Raw genomic sequence first — 18,790 nt, 5'->3', positions numbered from 1 at the left:
AAAAAAAAAAATCCCGTGACAAAAACTGAGAATATACAGTACTAGTTTGGCTTATCACAGCCACATTACTGACTATTAATTTCTGGAGACTGCTGTCTTCAAAGCATTGACAAAAAGACTAACTTGACAAAAACCTAAGATTGCAAAGCATTTATTGGTGCACTTAAATGTTTATAAATACCTATGGATATATATATATATATATATATATATATATATATATATATATATATATATATATATATATATATATATATATATTTCTGTTTTGTTTTTATGAGAAACATGACAGTCTTTAAACACCTGTGAAATTATGTCACCTGTTCTTTACTATCATACCTTTAATTCAGCAAGTTTGTGCGCTACAGAGCTTCACTCAGGTGGAATTGCTAAAAAGTGTAAAGGCACCTAAATATTCTTTGAAGTTAAAATCAACAAAAAAACTATGACATTTATGGGTAAAATATCAGTGGGTTTAAAAACCAGGTTAAAAAAAAAAAACCAACAATAAACAATGTGTGAAAATCTTTCTGAGCTCAAGAGCACCGAGACATGATTTAACATATACACACATATTAGATGTATTCTCTAATAGTTGATTTCAAATAAAAGTAAAAAGGGTGCCCTAATTTACTTGACTTATGATTAGGCAGTACATATAATCTTTTCATTAATTTACTATTTCTCAGAAGTCTGCCTGTTTAAAACTACATTTCAGAACAGCATTGGTTTAGGCATGTATTGCTTTACTTTGCTGCCATCTAGTGGTCAGTTGCGGAAACTGTAAAAAAAAAAAACATTGCCGTCTTTGTCTACAGATAGAAGTTAAGCATTTGTGCTAGTCTTACTAGCTTAAACGCACACAAGTTCAAATGCATAATTATTATTATTTAGTATGTTTTCTATCATTTTCATGAATGCAAATTGCCTATATATTTAGATTAAATTGGTTTCATCAACACACTTTACAAAAGAAAATCAGTTTTTTTGTTTTTGTTTTATTAAAAAAAAATCTTGAGGATTTATTACAGCTATAAAACTTGGCAGAATGAATAATTGATATTACACAATGAAAAGGCAATATAACAAACATAAAAATATAATCGGAGTGTACTTTAAAACCAGTTTCTGTAAAAGGTATAGAGAAGCATTAATGTATCTCTTTAAAGTAAAAACAAACAAACAGACAGCAGCGAATACTGTTTACAGTGCAGTCATCTTTTGTTTTCAGTTTGTGGCAGCCAATTTCCATAGGTTAACAAGAAGAGGAGATCAGGAGACATCATTACAGCGATTGTGTCCGTAAACTCCACAATTATTTTGCTTTAGAAAATAAGTGGTTAGATGCCCTCTTCCAATTATTACTCTGCACTTAGTGTGCTTACATTTTGTAATTTACCTATAATGTTTGCCGTATATTTCATAAATCTAAATAATTCTAAAACATAATTACAATCCCAAAAAACTCTTTACCAAAAAAAAAAAATCCTACATGAAAAAAGACTGTAGGAGTTTTATAGAATAGTATTAAGCTTATTTTAAAGGCCTAAATGATGATTTGTCTGCATTACTTTAATTTCTCAGCCTAATAAATGAAACAAGATCATTTTTTGATTGCCGAACAATGTTCAATGCTTTGCTGCCATCAGGTTTTGCTTATTTTGAAATACAGTTGCTCAAATTACCTAAAGAGGCCATTGTAGGTGTGTATATTAGTAGAATTACTCTATCAACGGTCAAAAACATTTAATAATCTCACTATTTCAATCCTTTGGTGCAGTTTAAAAATTAATTACATGCTTCAATCAGATTATTGTTTTCCTGATGTTTACAAAATTCATTTCAATAAACTAACCTTTGGTCAGCCAGTAACATAACATTAATAAATGAAAAACACCTTTCTAAAGTAGAAAGTAAAAACTATCCCACATCATGTCAAGACAACTTTTTATTTTATTTTTTTAATCCAAGATCTGCTTTGTCCTGAAATCTTTTCGTTTTTACATTTTGGGTGGTGCACCTCTCAAACGTTTGAAGGAATTCTGGGGGGGTTGTCCCAATCTGTTAGAGCTCATCCTACAAAAACATAAAAAACATATAATTAATTTTTAAAAAAGTGAATGAAAAATACATTGTAAACACATCTTTTGTATTGAAATAAAAGGGGAACAATAAGGCATTTAAAACGTCACACCTTTACAATTTTTACGACCCGGCTATTATAAAATTTGACAACCTACAGAAAACAAAACAAAACAGAAAAAAAAACGTTCAACAATGCAGGTATTGTTCTATTAATCCCAAAGCATGGAATTTGCAATTAACTATTCAATCTCGGATGACTTTATTATAATTCAATGTTACAGAATTTATTCTGTGTGCTATACATAAACAAATATCAATATTTGTGATTAATTGAACGCAAGGTTTTTTATTTATTTGATTTTGTATTGATTATCCAAATGGATACCCAGGTACCTATTACTTTTCACAATAGGTACCCGGTCCCACATTTTATACCCGTGCTGGCATCTAATTTACATTAAATTAACTGCCACCAGGCAATAAAAACAGCTACTGACAAACGACTAATGCTTTTCTTCAGTTTTTTGCTTTCAATACTCTTGTCACCATGAATTAGGTAGGATTTAAAAGCATGGTACTGGAAAAAATATATATAATAAGAAGGCTTACCTTGAGTTTGGATTGGTCCTGTAATGGAGCGGATATCTGTTTTAACCGCATATTCAGAAGGTTAGCTATCACTGTAGCTTCTCGACTGTTTATGTATTCTCCCTCTGCACTTGTCTACAAAAAAAAAAGGACAGAAAATACACAGTAAGTACCATGTGAACAGCTACCACTGTATTGTATATCATGATGTTTTGGAAAGTGGGCAGAGAGAGTGGGTGGGTGTATGTAATGGGTTGCCAATCCATGTTTTTGTGCTGAATAATACCAGTGGTATTGTGTCTTTGATGACTTATTGCAGCAACTGCTTAGATTTTTCGTAATGGTTCAAATCAAGTTTGGCTTGAAACACGAATTATATTAATTGATATCGATGCTTACCTTCTTTTCCCCAAGGTGGGGGTACATTTTGACAGTAGGATAAGCCTTTATTCCAGCTGCCTGGCATGTTTGTGGGTAAGCTTGACAATCCACTTTACCAGCTTTTACACGTCCTTTAACAGACTGAAGAGAGAAGAAAAACAATCAATCATCCTACATTCTCTATCTAGAGAATTGAAAAGTATTTGCTTAAATTACATTTTAATGCAGTTTCTTAACTAAGGATTACGGTTATTCAGGCAAAACATGGCATGGTTTAGAGCAGAGGTGGCCAAAGCGCATGCGGCTCCCGGTAAAATGTTGGGTGACGCACACTTTGAGGCTCGAATGAACTGAAGAAAGAATAATAAACAAAAACGAACTGAAGAATAATTAAAAACGAAGAGAGAAAAGGTACAAATAAACACACAAGTTTATTATATTTGTTAGCTGTATTCATTCTTGTTTATTATTATTTCTTATCTCCCCTTCTCTATCTTCAGTTTCTTTGAGCCTGCATTTTCACCGCAAGGACATTTCTTCACTTGATGACCTTCGACACCATGCGCTGGCGCATGCTTATTTCGATCAGCTCAAGTGAAAGCCAGATGTGCAGTACATTAGAGGTAGCCTACCCTTGTCGATTTTGTGTACTTTCAGCCTGAACTTAAATCCAATTAAGTTATGTGTATCGGTCCAGGTTCCTGATGTGATTTATAAGCTTGTTTCAATTTAAAAAAGAAGCCGCCAATAGCAGCCAATAACCACTCTGGTCTCTCATCACTGATTGGTAGATATGGGCATCTGGGGCAGGTTTAGTATCCTAGGAGATCTCAACTGATATTGTTAAGCGATTGAACATTTTGCGAGTGTCCAAAATGAATTAAAAAAATTACAATAATTACTGCAGTGGATCGCGCACAATAATTTTGCATTATACTAGTGATCAAACTATTTTGTACAACCTGCAATATTTCATTGGACCACATATGTCTAGCTACAGTACGATCCAGTGGCATTTAGACTGAGACAGCAATCAAAAAGAAAAAAAGGTTGCAAATAGCGCATTGCTTCAAAACAAAAAGGTAAAAAAAATTACAAAAACAACTTTTTTTTCTCTGAAATAGCACACCTGACAAAGTAGTAATGTTCAATATTATTAGTTTCACTCAAGACAGACTGCTACAGTTGGGACGGATTTAAAACAAAATAATATGTATAAAACACATTAACAAAGCAGGTTACTCTTCATCTCTGCATCATCATCCTGTGTATTTGTTCACAGACGCATATTCTTAGTAACTTTTAGAAGCAACAACACAGATTATGTTCTTGACAGTAAATTTATATATACATGTTTTTAATTTCATAGAATATTAGATTTCATTCAAACATCGACTTGTTACCGTGGGGTCCAGATCAATAAATAATTAAATTATTATAGTTACAAGCCTAGCAGGTACTGTAAATACAGTGCATTTGTCATCCACAAAGCTCTCAATCAGCAGTCGTCAGTCATACAGTAACAACAAAACAAAAAAAAAAAAAAAAACAAACAACAACTGAGCATTCAGATCTTCAAGGGAAGAGCTTGTCAAAAAGAATCCTTCTATGTGGTGTTTTTGTGAATAATAACTGAATATATTGTATTTAAAGTGCATACAGAAACAGAAATAATGGAAGAACACCAGTGTTACATTTCAAGTTTAACACACTGTAGACCTACAGTACATTAAAAATGACACAATCTTCAAAGGCTCTGCAATGCTCTCCCTTATTCTTGTGCATTTTGCTGCCATCAAGAGATAACAACTACTGTACTGCACAAGAGTATGTTATAATGTTCGAGAGAATTGAAACTTTTTTTTTTTTTTTTAAAACAGCGTCATGCGGCTCTCAGCCATATAAATTTTGGAATTCGGTTCGGAGGGTGAGGAAATTTGGCCACTCCTGGTTTAAAGTACACTGTACCATTATCTCAAGTTCTACATACAAGATAAGAATATGTATATACGTTTTAGAGAGAACAGATCAAATAAATAATTTACTTTACCATCTAGTGGTATGCAGGATGTATAAATACCACATAAGTTTTATATTGTAACAATATACTAGGTTGGCTAAAGTTTCAAACGTCTACATGTAGCATGCGTAGTAGTTATACATTATGAGAATGTAAACAGGAAATTAACCAGGATGCTGTGATCCACAACAGACAAACAGAGTGGGCTACCTTCGTGATAAATGTATACAAAGTCATAAGCAGACCCAGCAAACTTATAGCACACTAATATCGCTGGACTGGTACCGTCTAAAATGTAATATGAATATAATATCCATATGGGGGTGGTCTCGGTCTACGTTAATGCCTGTAGACAGATGTTCAAATAACAAATACACTACTATCAAAGTCGTCTCTAATCGGCACCTTTGCTGTAAGCTCCTCGAACACGGAGATTGGATAGCCTGCTTTCGCACTAGATAAGAGTGCCTCTGCCCCCCCCCCCCCCCCCCCCCCCCCCTCCCCCCCCTCCCCCCCCCCCCCCCCCCCCCCCCCCCCCCCCCCACCCCCCCGCCCCCCCCCCCACTCCACGATTGTAGTGTTATTGGCTGGGCACTGTGGGAATGTTGCAGAACATGAAATCATATTAGTTTATAATGCAGTTAACAGAGAATCTGTCACCGGTAAATAAATCGATCGCAGGATCAATCAACTTAAAAACAAACCACACAGATGCCCTGAGCTTTGTCTACACATGGCTAGGCATAATCACTTATGCAGTCAGGATATGCATGATGTAGCTTTACTGTGAGAAGAAACACTGTTTTTAAGCTACAGTAACTTGTACTTTGGGGTACACATGTGTTTTGTAAAGAACAGCATGTTAAAACCTGGTTTGATGGTTGCTGATAGTACGGACTAACATGCACACTTAAATTATGTATGTGGTAGTTGAAAGGGATACTGAACAGCGTGTAGTGTTTACAAATGCATTACTTACTGTTTTCTACCATGTAGGTATGACATGAATGTTAACATGTTCACCATTGCTTTGAATTTGTATTCACATGCTTGCATCAAGTAGGGACCTCTCAGTACATGAAACTTACCCTGGCTAGAAGTTCAAACTCTGGGGCAAAATGCTGGCACGGCCCACACCAAGGTGCATAGAAATCAATAACCCAGTGGTCTCCTCCATTCAGTACTTTCTTATTAAAATCTGCAGGTGTTAAATCAACTGAAGCACGAGGAAGGGTTCTGTAGAAAGAAACAAGGTCATCTTTTCTTTTTATATAGCATCTTTTATAGTGGACCACCATCACAAAGCGCTCTACAAGACTAGGGTGTGTGAACTATGCATCAGTTTCAGAGTCACTTACAACGTCTCACCCGAAAGACAGAGCACAAGGAGGTTAAGTGACTTGCTCAGGGTCACACAATGAGTCAGTGGTTGAGCTGGGATTTGAACCAGGGACCTCCTGGTTATAAGCCTGTTTCTTTAACCACTGGACCTCAGTGTTAAATGCCCACTGTAAACTAAGACGCACATTGTAAACCAATTAAATTACCAATGTTAAATAACCTTCTACTTTTAGTAGCACAAAAAAAAAAAAAAAAAAAATCATGAAACTGTGGCCTCTGATTAATTTAAGATATTGACATGATGGTATGAAAGTCATAAATACATTTCTCAAACTTACCCCAATGCCCAAGCTTTTAATGAATTTGCATCTCTGTGCCACCCATTGTAGCTACTGTAAAAAAAGAATGCATGTTTAGAACTGTAACACTGCTGATGTCTGTGACTGTACTTGTCTGACAAAATGTCTGCCTTTAATTGGAAATGGGGGTGGGGGGCTGGGGGATAGTGACAGTCAAACTATCCTCCACAGACAGGATGCCCTCGACAGAGGAAAACTCAGGTGAAATATCTATTTAATAATGAATAAGTTAAAATGACATTTTTTTTTTTTTTTACTAGGCTGTTTTAACATCAGTGAATCATAAGTTATATAGATTAGAAAATGTAAAAATGCTACACAACTTTCAAGAAGAAATGTACTAAATTCAAGATAAAAAAAAATAATAAATTGGTACATTTCAGAATAGATAATACATACTGATATTCATCCCCATTTTTTGATTTTGGTAGGTAGAAGCGTATTTCAGGATAGGCACGAACACTTTCTCCTTGACAGAGGGAATGATACTTCTGACAGTCAACACTTCCAACGTTGACAATTCCACTCAAAAGCTAAAATAAGAAGTATTATAAAAAAAAGTCATATATATCCACATCTATATTTAAAATAAAGACATACTGACAGTATAGTGTATAACTTTTTTTTGTATTTACCCTGGCCATTCTCTTCCATTCTGGCAACAGTGCCTGACATGGTCCACACCACGGCGCATAGAAATCCACCAACCAGCTCTGACCAAGTTTTCTGTTTTTTACTAGTTCATCAAATGTATCGGGGTTAAACGTTACTACTGAGGGATTCACAAGATCCTGCAGAAATATAGAGGAAACATTTGGTGTAAAAGGGCTGCCATACACTGCTCTTGTATTTAAAAAAAATCTTTATTTTTCAAAATGTATGACATTGCTGTAAAACTGTTTAATAATTCAATCTACATTTTGGAAAATAAACATTAACCTAAAATAACCAGACCGGCATTCATCTTTCAAGTCAGGAATAAAAAGTGAAATGTGAAACTAGGTTGATCAAACAGAATTCATTTATATGTCATGAGTCCGAGGATCATTAAGGGCTCAAGCAATTTACCACAGGTTTTGGTCTACTGACTCGTCGTTGGTATACTGATGTACTGTTGATTATATAATTGAGAAAACCCTTAAGCTTCATCTGCAGTATACCTCAATGAACTCCAAAATCCCATCAGCGGAGTGGTGGCCTTCATACTCGTGAATGCTCGACTGGTTGAATATAACTGTTGTTGGGTAGGCCTGAATGTTGTACTAAAAAAAACAAAAATTATAGTTGAAGTACTTTCCATGTTACAAATAGTCATATAAAATATATAATGGCAGTAAATAGTATTTAAATTTCCATAAAATACTGCAAATATTTAAAATTGCCTACACATACTAATCAATATGCACAAACCTGTAGACAGGCTGCTGTGAGAGCATGCTGTGTAACACAGTGTGATCTGTAGATATTTTTGAGAATACAGTTTGCATAATATTCTTACCATACTACAAAGCTCCGTATGGATAGTGCAATCAAGCGTGCCAAACTTCAATTTACCAAATAGATGTTTCGAAGCTTTCCTTAACTCTGGGAGCAGAGCACGGCAAGGAGGACACCACTGTAAGAGATTACAGCTTCAAATAAGAACAAGTACACAGCTAAACACAATTATATTACTCCACATACAAATAAAATACTGTACATGACAATAAAAATGTAATATGTATATATATATAATATAATATTATATTATATATATATATATATATATATATATATATATATATATATATGTGTGTGTGTGTGTGTGTGGTGTGTGTGTGTGTGTGTGTGTGTGTGTGTGTGTGTGTGTACACGCTTGCATCAAACCTACTGGTGCAAAGAAGTCCACAAGCCAAGGCTCTTTCTCCTTGTTTGGGAAGGTTTCTGGTCCAAGTGTCTTAACATGGGCACTAGCACTATCTTTTGCAAAGGCAACAATATTATACAAAACGTTCTTCCCTGGAAAAAAAAAAACACAAAAACAAAAAAACAGGTCTTACATAGAGGTATTCAAGTTCCAGACAGTAAGTTGTTATCTTTCGCCAAGTTACTACACTAGAGAACTTTATAAAGAAGCATTTGCACAAGGTCACAATTTATTTTCAAACGGATTCTTACCATGGTGGATCTCAAAATCATTTATGCCGGTGCCCTTAAAGACTGCTATGCTTGGTTGGTGGATATATAAAGAATTACACAAATCTGATTCTGACTGGCAGTCAATCCTTCCAACCTAGTTAACACAAAAAAATATGTTTAAACTTAACAGAACAGGATTTTCAACTTCCAACTCCTTTATCAAATGACTGTCTACAGGGTTTCTATATGCCCTTGTAATTCAAAAAGTATATAACTGGATAGGATTTTAAAGCCATAGGGGCTTATTTGGAAGCAAAAGTTAAATATAGATACAATAAGCACTGTATGAAGAATAAACAAATTAACATCAGACATTTAAATAAAAAATGCAAAACATAACTGCTTGCACATTGTATTTATATCATGACCATCAGCCCCCACAAACATCAACATACCTGTATATTGTCTTTTTTTAAAAGAGCGTTAAGCTTTTTGTAATCATGTGTGCCTGACTCCTTCTCACCAAAAGTAAAATGCAGAAGCCAGCGGTGATGGGCCAGTTTCTCCTAGGGGAAAGCAGCACTTTAAAAATTCTGAAATTGAAGATGTTGAACTAAGAAACACAGATTTTATTTGCAAATAATAAAAATAAAACACATTACCTTAAATGTTTCTCGTGTAAGCTCTTCCAAGTCAGGTAAATGTTGCATAACTTCAGTGTAAATCTCCATTCTATCAAGGGTATTAAGAAACTAAGAAAAGAAAATGGTATATAGTATTAAGTTTGTACATTTTTACATTAATTAAACCTTAATTAACAGGTCATGTGGCCTTTGCACTGAATTTTAAATTTGGTATACTCCTCCATTAAAGTGAGCTGCATTCTTAACTGTTCCAATTCAAACCAAACCCATCTTGTCTGCTGCCAGTGGAAATGAATAAGACTCGGTTCCAGATGGAAAATAGTATTATACAGCCCATTATAAACCTGTACGTACCAGCACACCGTCTTTAAGGGTAGCTCCAGGCGGGAAATAAGCTGTAGTACTAGATGTGACATCAAAACTGTCACAAAGCTGGGCTTGCATAGAACAGTCCATCCACCCTACATTAACCAGGCCTTCCTACAACAACACAATAGAAAACAAGTGAAAACCAAGCTGTGTCAGGGCTGAGGCCTTGCACATAAGAATGCGTGTTTTTGTTTAGTTTATTTTCACTCTGTGGTTTTGTGTTTTTTGCGTGTTGTGCACAGTATCGTGCAAATAGTTTTGTTGTGAATAACTGAAGGCGGGACTATGGTGATTGGCCAACTGCGGTTCCCTAACCAGAAGGTGGGAGAGTCTCTCAGAGCGTCTTAGGATAAAAAGGGGTCAGCTACACACCGAGGCTGCTCCAAGGCCATAGGAGCAGCCGCTACCCGGACAAAGAAACTTAAGAAATCTTAACTTTTGTGATTAAGTCAACTCATTCAACCACCTTGTGTTTCAACGGGGGTAGAAGCTTAAAGAGTAAGAGAGCTGACAATGACCATGCGTGCAACAGGGATTGGGGTTTTAATTGTTATAAGGAATAGGGATTAGTTTAGGTCCCATGTAAAGTACAGGAGCGAGTTATTTAAGCAGGGCATCCGTTAAGTAGCGCTCGTCGGATTCACGGCATCCTTCTATGTTTTTCAGCGTATTTTTTTTTTTTGCCTTTCTGTTTTGTTGTATGTCAATTGCCAGTAGCGTCACATGGTTGTGTACTTCCTGTAAACAAATGCTGTGCACCCGAGCGGCGTTGTCAACTACAACCTCCACGTTTCTCCGTGTCAGTGGATAATCCACACCCCCTGTCACACAAGCATTCAGCATTCTAGGCCAAAAATGGCAAAAGGGGTTTTTGATTTCTAGAACACAAAACTTATTTTAAAAAATGCAATCTCCAAAAAAAATGTAAAGTGTAAAAACTCTGATAAAATAAAAAAAGCCCCTACAATGCCTATTTACTATATAGTTTATTGGCTAGACCATTAGTATAAAAAACAACATATTTCAATGTACTGTAGTATTGCTTACCAGCATTCCTGCTAACTTGAGACGAGTTTCTGATCCCAGGCAGTCTAAGAAACAACATTTTAATATTATTTATATTTAACATAAAGACAAACTGTTACAACAGTAATTAATTAACATATATTTTCAGGAGCTTACAACTTTATTACACACAAAAACAATGCTTCTGGTACTAGCTGGAGCCACATATAGTACATATAAGAACTGATCACACAAAGTATGCTGCCTTATATTGACACACGTTTGGAGAATGCTAAATTGCAGGCAAATGTTCTTTACAGTACAGTGGGCACCAAACATAGTATGTTTATTTTTGTAGGCTTTCTTTTACACACATAGTGCCCCCTAGTTTCCATTGGCAGGTCTCTTATCTCGCTCTTGGCTGTTTCATCAGTACAGTGTGGGTCTGTATCCTGTTACTGTGGGAAATGAAACTCTTCTGTTCAGTGAAGCTCACACAAAGAGGTAAGCAAGCACCACATTACAGAATATGAAAACTGTTAACAACACTAAACAAAAGCATGTTTAATATAATTTGTGAAAATGTATCATTTTATAAGATCTTTTTAACTTTGCAGTATATACTTTTTACAGAATACATTAACCACTAAGGGTAAATGGTGGGTGGTTTGTTGTGCAATGAGCTTCTTTCCAGAACATCCCACACATATTCAATAGGATACAGGTCAGGTGAACATAATGGCCAGTCCATACACTCAATCGCTTGTCCTCTAGAGCAGGGGTTCTCAAGAGTGTCTCAAAGTTATGCGGTTGTCCGTTTATGACTTTTCCTAAATACATGTATTAAATACCCTGATGCCGTTTGAAAGGCAGGATCGCAAAAATAAGGAAGTTATAATCCCACCCCCTAATACCACCAAAGCAGTCATTTTGACTGCCTTTTACAATACATGTTTTTATTTTGAATATAACCTACAATATCCTTTTTTTTTTTTTTTTTAATATATACAAGCCTGTTGTTGTCTCTACTGGACCTGCCAGCCATCAATTCCTTTGTTTTGTACAGGAATGCACCTGGAAAAATATCAGTAGGATAGATTTCATATTAACGCTAGCTACTGTGCTTTGGCATTTCGATCAGAAACCTGCAAAGCAGCAGGCTGCTGCAGCTCAACCTGGATTCTGTGCTGCACCAAGTGCCACACGCAAGAGAAAACATGTTACTTTCGTTTTAAATTTAAAAAAAAAAATGAGTTTTTACAGTTTTTTTGTGTATTATTTTATTTACATATACTTTATCTGTTTACACACTAGTTTCTTTTTAAATGTTTATTTTATTATAGTTTTTCTTTTTTTTTAAATAGTGCTTTGTTTGTGGCAAGTTAGAAAATAAACCCTTTTATGTTTAATTGTTCATTTAAATACAGCGTTTCGGCCATGCAGGTGTTTGATATGATGTGCTTGAATAAAACCTTTGTGTCGTATCCGATAGTTTGTCTTTCATTTTAATACTGATGTTGTTTAAAATGTAACCGTCTCAATGACTGCTGGCGGCGGTTTCAGGTACAAGTATAACTGCGGCGGTTCTAGGGTTAAGGGTCTAGTTAAGTAATTGAGAGCTCAGTTGGAACGAAAGCCAGCAGGCACCAGGGCTCCTCAGGACCGAGTTTGAGAAGCCCTGCTCTAGACACACAAACATAAAAAAAAGTGCATTTACAGTCACGATAGCCAGTCCATATAGTAACTAAAACTGTGAATCATCAGATTGTGGAACAAAAAGGGAGCGGTCTTATTTTTTAAAAAAATTCACATTCTATAATATTCAGTATTACCTCCTGATTCTGCACAAAACGTTATTAGCCATCCAATTCTTGAAATAAAAGCTTTTTCGACAGCCTCCACAAAATTGCCTAAAAAATGGTAAAGCATTGTGAATCTCATGGTTAACCAATGTAAAGCAAGACAGAAATAGAGCATAAATCTGAGGAAAGCATGATAAACTTCAACATTACAGTGCAAATTAATTTTGTAAAATTGCCCATTTTGCCTCAAAAATGAGAGATTGCACACTGTAGTAAAAAGCTTTGACAAATATTCGGCTTTTGTGTATTTAGGAAGCTGTTACACCAGTCACTTTCATTCTTACTAACAGTGAGAGCCAATTTAGCATAATATTTATTAACATCTACGTAATTAAGGCAAGTAAATGTTCTAGACGAACTAAAAAAAAAAAAAAACATAATTTTAATGGTTCTGTTCTTTTAGTAATTATTAACTAGGGCAATGAGATGCATCTCTTTCTGCTGAATTATCATTTACCTGCCCACAGCTCTGTTACTTTGCTTTTCACAAACTGCATAGCAAAATCTTGAAGATTTTTCTTTGTTCTGTCTCCAAAAAACTTCTCTGGATTCTGGAAAAAAAAAAAAAAAACATTGCCGTGCACACACACACACACATATATATATATATATATATATATATATATATATATATATATATATATATATATATATATATATACACACACACACACACACACACACAAGAATATCATGCTTTTGTATTTTAGATTCAAGAAACATGCACCAAGCTCTCCCAAGTGGGTATTGATGGAAATGTTAAATTATGGCCGACTAGTACCAACTACTCAGGTACATCACAGAAGCACTTGCATTGTGTCTTGGTATTTGGCAATTGCCCTGGCTACATATTGTTCATACATACCATTCCTGCCTTATAAATGTACAGGCTGGGATAGCTGCTTATTCCATTCGATCGACAGAGCATTCTGTTGTCACCGCAGTTTACAGCCCCGATCCGGATCACTCCATCCATTTCTTTAGCAAATTCTCTCCACTGTAATATAGATTACAGTACAAACTGGCATTTAGCTGTGTATGTATTTCAATGTATTATCACAATATACTGTATATTACTGGAAAATGGAACAGGTACAATAAAAAAAGTGGTTCAGTGCAGCTCTACAGAGGTAATTACAAATAACAAAATATAGATTTATTTTTACAAACAATAGACAGACAGGTAGAATTATAAACTAGACATAACAGCATAACTGTATACAGTTAACCAAAAGATAGCCTTGATGATTATGCCTGAGATGTTTGAACATTTCAGTTTAGTACAGTAATGTTAAATTATAAAATTACCGTTGGTGCTAGATCATGGCAGTGCGAACATCGAGGGAAGTAGAAATTCACAAACCACAGTTCCCCAGAGTTAACAGCTGCATCTGATCCAACAAAATACAATCAAAACATGAAAACAAAATTAATTAACTAAACACAGACACTGTTTTGACGACAATTTTAATTTAATATTACTAGAGTATTTACCAAAGTCTCCTCTGTCCAAGGTAATGATCTCATGATCATCGTCATAGATGCCTGGACAAACGACAAATGAGGTTTCAAATTAATATGGTTGTCTGAAATAATAGTTTACTTTCTTTACCAGAATGACAGAAATGGAATGGTAGGAAAACATCAAACATAAAAACTCAGGTTTCTGGTTATAAACATAAGATTCTGAGGCTGACAGCATTACTTAAAATACTTAGAAACCATACAGTACAAACACTGGGGTGTCTAATCCCCAGGCTTTAATCAACAAAGTTTCTGCCAACCCTGTCCCCAGTCCTGCTCACTCAACTGTGACATCACTTCCTGTCATTTTTTCCAGAATGTCACCAGTCTTGGAATCCAGATTGGAACCTTCAAGACATGTGATTATGGAACCCCTCCCCCAACAACAACAACAACAACACTGCTTATATGAAAACCGCAATGAACATATCTAAAGTAGTGCAATTGTTTATATATTCTTTGCCCTATGCAAAACACATCTTCAATTTTATTTAGGAAGGGGCATATCTTTTACCAAAATCGTAACGGTAGAAATTCCAGCTTTCATATCTTCCTCCTTCATGGTTGTCCTCAAGCCCCTTCTCTCCATATTTGTCATATTTCTTTCTGAGATCTTCATCTTTTAAAACTTCATAAGCTCTGTTTACTTTCAAAAACCTGTCATGTGCCTCTTCATCATTCTGGTAAAATAATAAAAAAAGTTAATTTCACCTTTCTGCATATTCGCTTATTACTGATGTACTGTAGTTGGCTAAGCTTCCCCCACCCCAAAAATAAATTACTGTACCAGGGGTGTCAATTTGACATCCCCTTTGACCACCAGTGATAACTGCATTCAAAGTTAAGATCCCAAAGACAGAATACAGTTATAGTATGTTTTCACTGTATACAGATACAAACACAGGATGTTATCTAGCATTGAAGCATCACTCTTCACTAAATTATTATAGTTTTTGTATAGTTTGTGAGGCCACGAAAAAAAATGATACATTTTGTCACGTTAGAACCAGGCTTTTGATTGATATGACAAATAGATCAATTAATTCTAAATGAACGCTAATCCTGGAGAATGGAAAACATTCCATTTAGGATTCATATATTGTCTGGAAAAGCCTACCGATTCTAATTTTACAGTGTGATAGCTGGTCTACATCCAATATTCAGTGATGGCTGTTAATCTGAAAGTATTGACAGTTACATGCATCTACAGCAGGGCTTCCCCACCCTGGTCCTGGGGATGCCTTGTGTCTTCTGGTTTTCATTCCAACTTAACTATAGCCTTAACTGAACTATGAATTTGCTTAATTATACCTTTTTACATGTTTTCAGCTCTTAAACAGATGCAGATGTCAAGTTAGCTTTAACATTTTATAAGTAACTTTAACTCTGCAACTTTTTACAAGCTGAGAACAATTAAAAAGGTCCAATTAAGCCTATTATTAGTTAAATAATTGAGTGCTCAGTTGTAATGAAAACCAGAAGACTCATGGGATCCCCAGGACCAGGGTTGGGAAGCCCTGGTCCACAGCATGCATGCAAGCAGCATGTACAAGATAGCGTATACCAGCCCTTTCACACTGGCATGATCTACCCGGGTCAGAACCTACCCGAGTCAGGTCCTGGTGTCATGCGGGTCGGCTATGCGATTTCAAACTGCTTTTCATAAAGCAGGGTTGACCTGGATGACAGACGCAAGTGCACAATGCGCGTATCAATGCCCCGGAAGCAGCTTGTTGCCAACGTTGCCATCCAAGCTTCTCTGGACTGAACCATCAGGCACATTTTTAATTACAGCACATGTTTCTACATCTGCTGCAATCTGGCTCATGCTGTGTCTCAATCAACAAAAATATGGCTAAACAGAATAAACAGAAACATTCCTTGCAAAAGTGAAACTTTCCCACAGGCATGGCTGTTTGTTATTGCGACCCAGGTATGTGGTTTCAAACTACGCACGACTGTGACCCAGTTAGCCAGGACCCAGGTCCGAACCTAGGTAGGAGTGCCCGTGTGAATGGGCCGCTAGTGTGAATATATGGATAACACATTAGAATGAAGACACTGCCTGACATTACACTGACTGATTAGACACCCACAGTACTTATCTGTGAAGGTCGGAGGCAGGCGTCACAAAATCACTGGAAATGTGTGTCAATGCGACCTGTCATTCTTTTTACTTACTGGGTTTTTATCAGGATGCAGCTTCAGGGCAAGCTTTTTGAAGGCCTGCCTTATTTCTCTCGTACTTGCTTCTCTTGACACTCCAAGACGTTTATAATAATCTTCATCAGTGTAAACGATGGCAGTTAAACAAATCACAACAAATAGATATATAACTTTCATGTTTAAATGTCTCTGGTTGGAGCTACGGGAATGTGCATTAAACAGAGTGCTTTCCATTGTGCAGTTCTGTAAGCTTAATTCAAGCAGTCTTCAGGATGTTGGTAGTTCAATTTTATTTATTTATTTATTTATTTTTATTGGCAAGCAGCATACAAGTTCCTCATTTACAATGACTTGTTAGGCTTTGTTTTCAAGCTTTTAAGATGAACTGGTTTCCTGCAGTCTGCTATCTGTAGAAAAACCAAAAATAATGATTACATATTAGTACATGCAGTTCATTTATAAACAATAATACTTTGGAAAATGAATTGCTCAATTCAATACCTTCAATGGATAATGATCACCCTTTGATCTCACTACTCTGATGCTAAAAAATCTATCAAGAGTTATCAATTGCTCTACAATAAAAACAAGTACGCCAGCTTCTTGAAACATACTGACTACTGATTGCTAACCAAGACAAGACGTGTGAATAAACTACATTTATAAGTATAGATGTGCTTTTTCTACTTTGTTAGAGGAGTTTAATGTTATGTAAACAATCCAAAAAATAATTTAAAAGAAAAACCTGTTACTTAAGTACAGTGAAACCTGCAAAGGCCTTTAAGATGAGTTTATTTCCTCTACCCCCCATGCAAACCATCACATCCACACAGGAAACCCAATCGCACCATTTCTACAGGAAATAAAAAGTTGGTAAGTGTTCAAAATTAGTATTTTTTTTTTTTTAAGATTTTATCCACAATGTTTGCAAATCAAACAAGATCATTATCTGCAGCAACGCACACATAAAAATCATCATTAAACGTTTGAGACAAAAAAAACAAACAAAAAAAAAACACACTTCTGTTCAGCAGTCAGAAAGAACTTTTTTTTTTTTTTTTTTAAAGAGATGTTAGCGAGCATAATTTCATTATTTTATTTATTTATTGGTTTGTTGCTATCTACATAAACTTGAAATATGAAGGCAAAACATCAAGCACATCTTTGTTGATAAACCTCAGGCAACACCCTCAGCGTTGTGATATTGAGTGGTACACTTTTAAATTCTTAAAAGGACACTCGTTTAAAACAACACAATAACTTAACCGCATTACTTGGACAATTGAGGATGCTGCGTTACCGGTACCCATCCAGTCGTGTACCGGATCCAATGCCATAGAATTATGACACGGTAAAAGAAACACATAGCATGCATTTTTCTGCACCTGCAGACCTACGTTTAACTTAAAAATGAAATGTTAAACTATTGTACCAGTTCATAGCTATTACAATTTTTACACACCTAACCGGATGCAGATCCTGATTCCTGTTCCAATGCCGATGTCACACTACCACTTCAGCCTGGGAATTACTGACTGAAAAAAAGTGTTGACATGACGTCAGTACGTTTTCTGAGCGCCACGTTGATTACAAACCCCGTTGCAGTAGCCAATAGGAAAGCGACTAAGATATTTGCAGAAGGAAGTTTCCCTTTACCTAGCAAGCTGGAATTTAATAATACTGGCGACACCTTTTGGCCTAACAAAGTATACATTGGAAGACACGAGTTATAAAGTATATATAAATAAAAGGTTTTTTTTTTTTTTTTTTGTTTTTTCTGAGAAAGTGTTATCTCGTTATCCCGCCTGGTTACGCTCAGACTTGCCTTGCTAACTGACCTCACAAGTTTTGCCACACGACCGGTTCTGCAAAACATAGTTATTTTAGCGATTCAGTCAACATTGGTCATTTAACATTTCAACAATATACGTAGTGCTTTAATTAAATGTGCAATAAACCCAGCTTTTTAAAATACATTTTCTACCACCGTCCACCGCACCAGGTTATTTGACTGTAGTTATACCATATTGAATAATTATTATATCACAGTACACCCCCACTACACTATAAATACAAAATTATAGCTATCAGTATGACGCAACATTTGAACAAGACATTTAAATTAGCAGTTAAATACAAATTTGATAAGTTTTTTTTTTTTTCACTATGTGTCAAGGTGTGATATGTCTGCCGTCTATTCCAGTTGCTATGGAGAAGCGCTGTTTTTTGTTCTTCCTTTTTTTACATATTGAACCGACGTATGTAAATCTAAATTTAAGAAATACTGTATGACATGATATATAATATATATATATATATATATATATA

At 35.6% G+C, this 18,790-nt stretch overlaps 1 protein-coding gene across 1 annotated transcript; it reads right to left on the bottom strand.

The window, feature by feature from the left end:
* Positions 1–280: 280 nt before the first annotated feature.
* On the bottom strand, positions 281–18,008 carry LOC121323580 (dnaJ homolog subfamily C member 10-like). The gene is made up of 23 exons (XM_041264718.1): positions 17,925–18,008; positions 16,478–16,869; positions 14,811–14,976; positions 14,267–14,317; positions 14,081–14,163; positions 13,638–13,769; positions 13,230–13,323; positions 12,743–12,820; positions 10,953–10,996; positions 9,891–10,016; positions 9,555–9,644; positions 9,348–9,458; positions 8,932–9,046; positions 8,645–8,772; positions 8,273–8,389; positions 7,935–8,036; positions 7,410–7,565; positions 7,174–7,307; positions 6,754–6,807; positions 6,163–6,310; positions 3,073–3,195; positions 2,695–2,808; positions 281–2,076 (listed from the first exon to the last, which is right to left on the bottom strand). The coding sequence occupies exons 2-23, from the start codon at positions 16,694–16,696 to the stop codon at positions 2,065–2,067; spliced, it is 2,397 nt and encodes a 798-aa protein (XP_041120652.1). The 5' UTR covers positions 16,697–16,869; positions 17,925–18,008; the 3' UTR covers positions 281–2,064.
* Positions 18,009–18,790: the final 782 nt, after the last annotated feature.

This window comes from Polyodon spathula, chromosome 11, assembly GCF_017654505.1.
Source record: "Polyodon spathula isolate WHYD16114869_AA chromosome 11, ASM1765450v1, whole genome shotgun sequence".
In the NCBI taxonomy this organism is placed as follows: Eukaryota; Metazoa; Chordata; class Actinopteri; order Acipenseriformes; family Polyodontidae; genus Polyodon; species Polyodon spathula.
Note: the sequence above shows the minus strand (reverse complement) of the source record. Positions and strands in the feature narration are given on the sequence as shown.

Bases quoted from the DNA above. Each gene is read 5' to 3' on its own strand.
- LOC121323580 (XM_041264718.1), bottom strand. From the start codon at position 16,696: ATGGAAAGCACTCTGTTTAATGCACATTCCCGTAGCTCCAACCAGAGA. The intron at 13,770-14,080 runs GTAATTTTATAA...TCTATATTACAG, and splicing joins GCCATGATCTAGCACCAACG to TGGAGAGAATTTGCTAAAGA. The intron at 6,311-6,753 runs GTAAGTTTGAGA...TTCTTTCTACAG, and splicing joins TTAAAAGCTTGGGCATTGGG to AACCCTTCCTCGTGCTTCAG.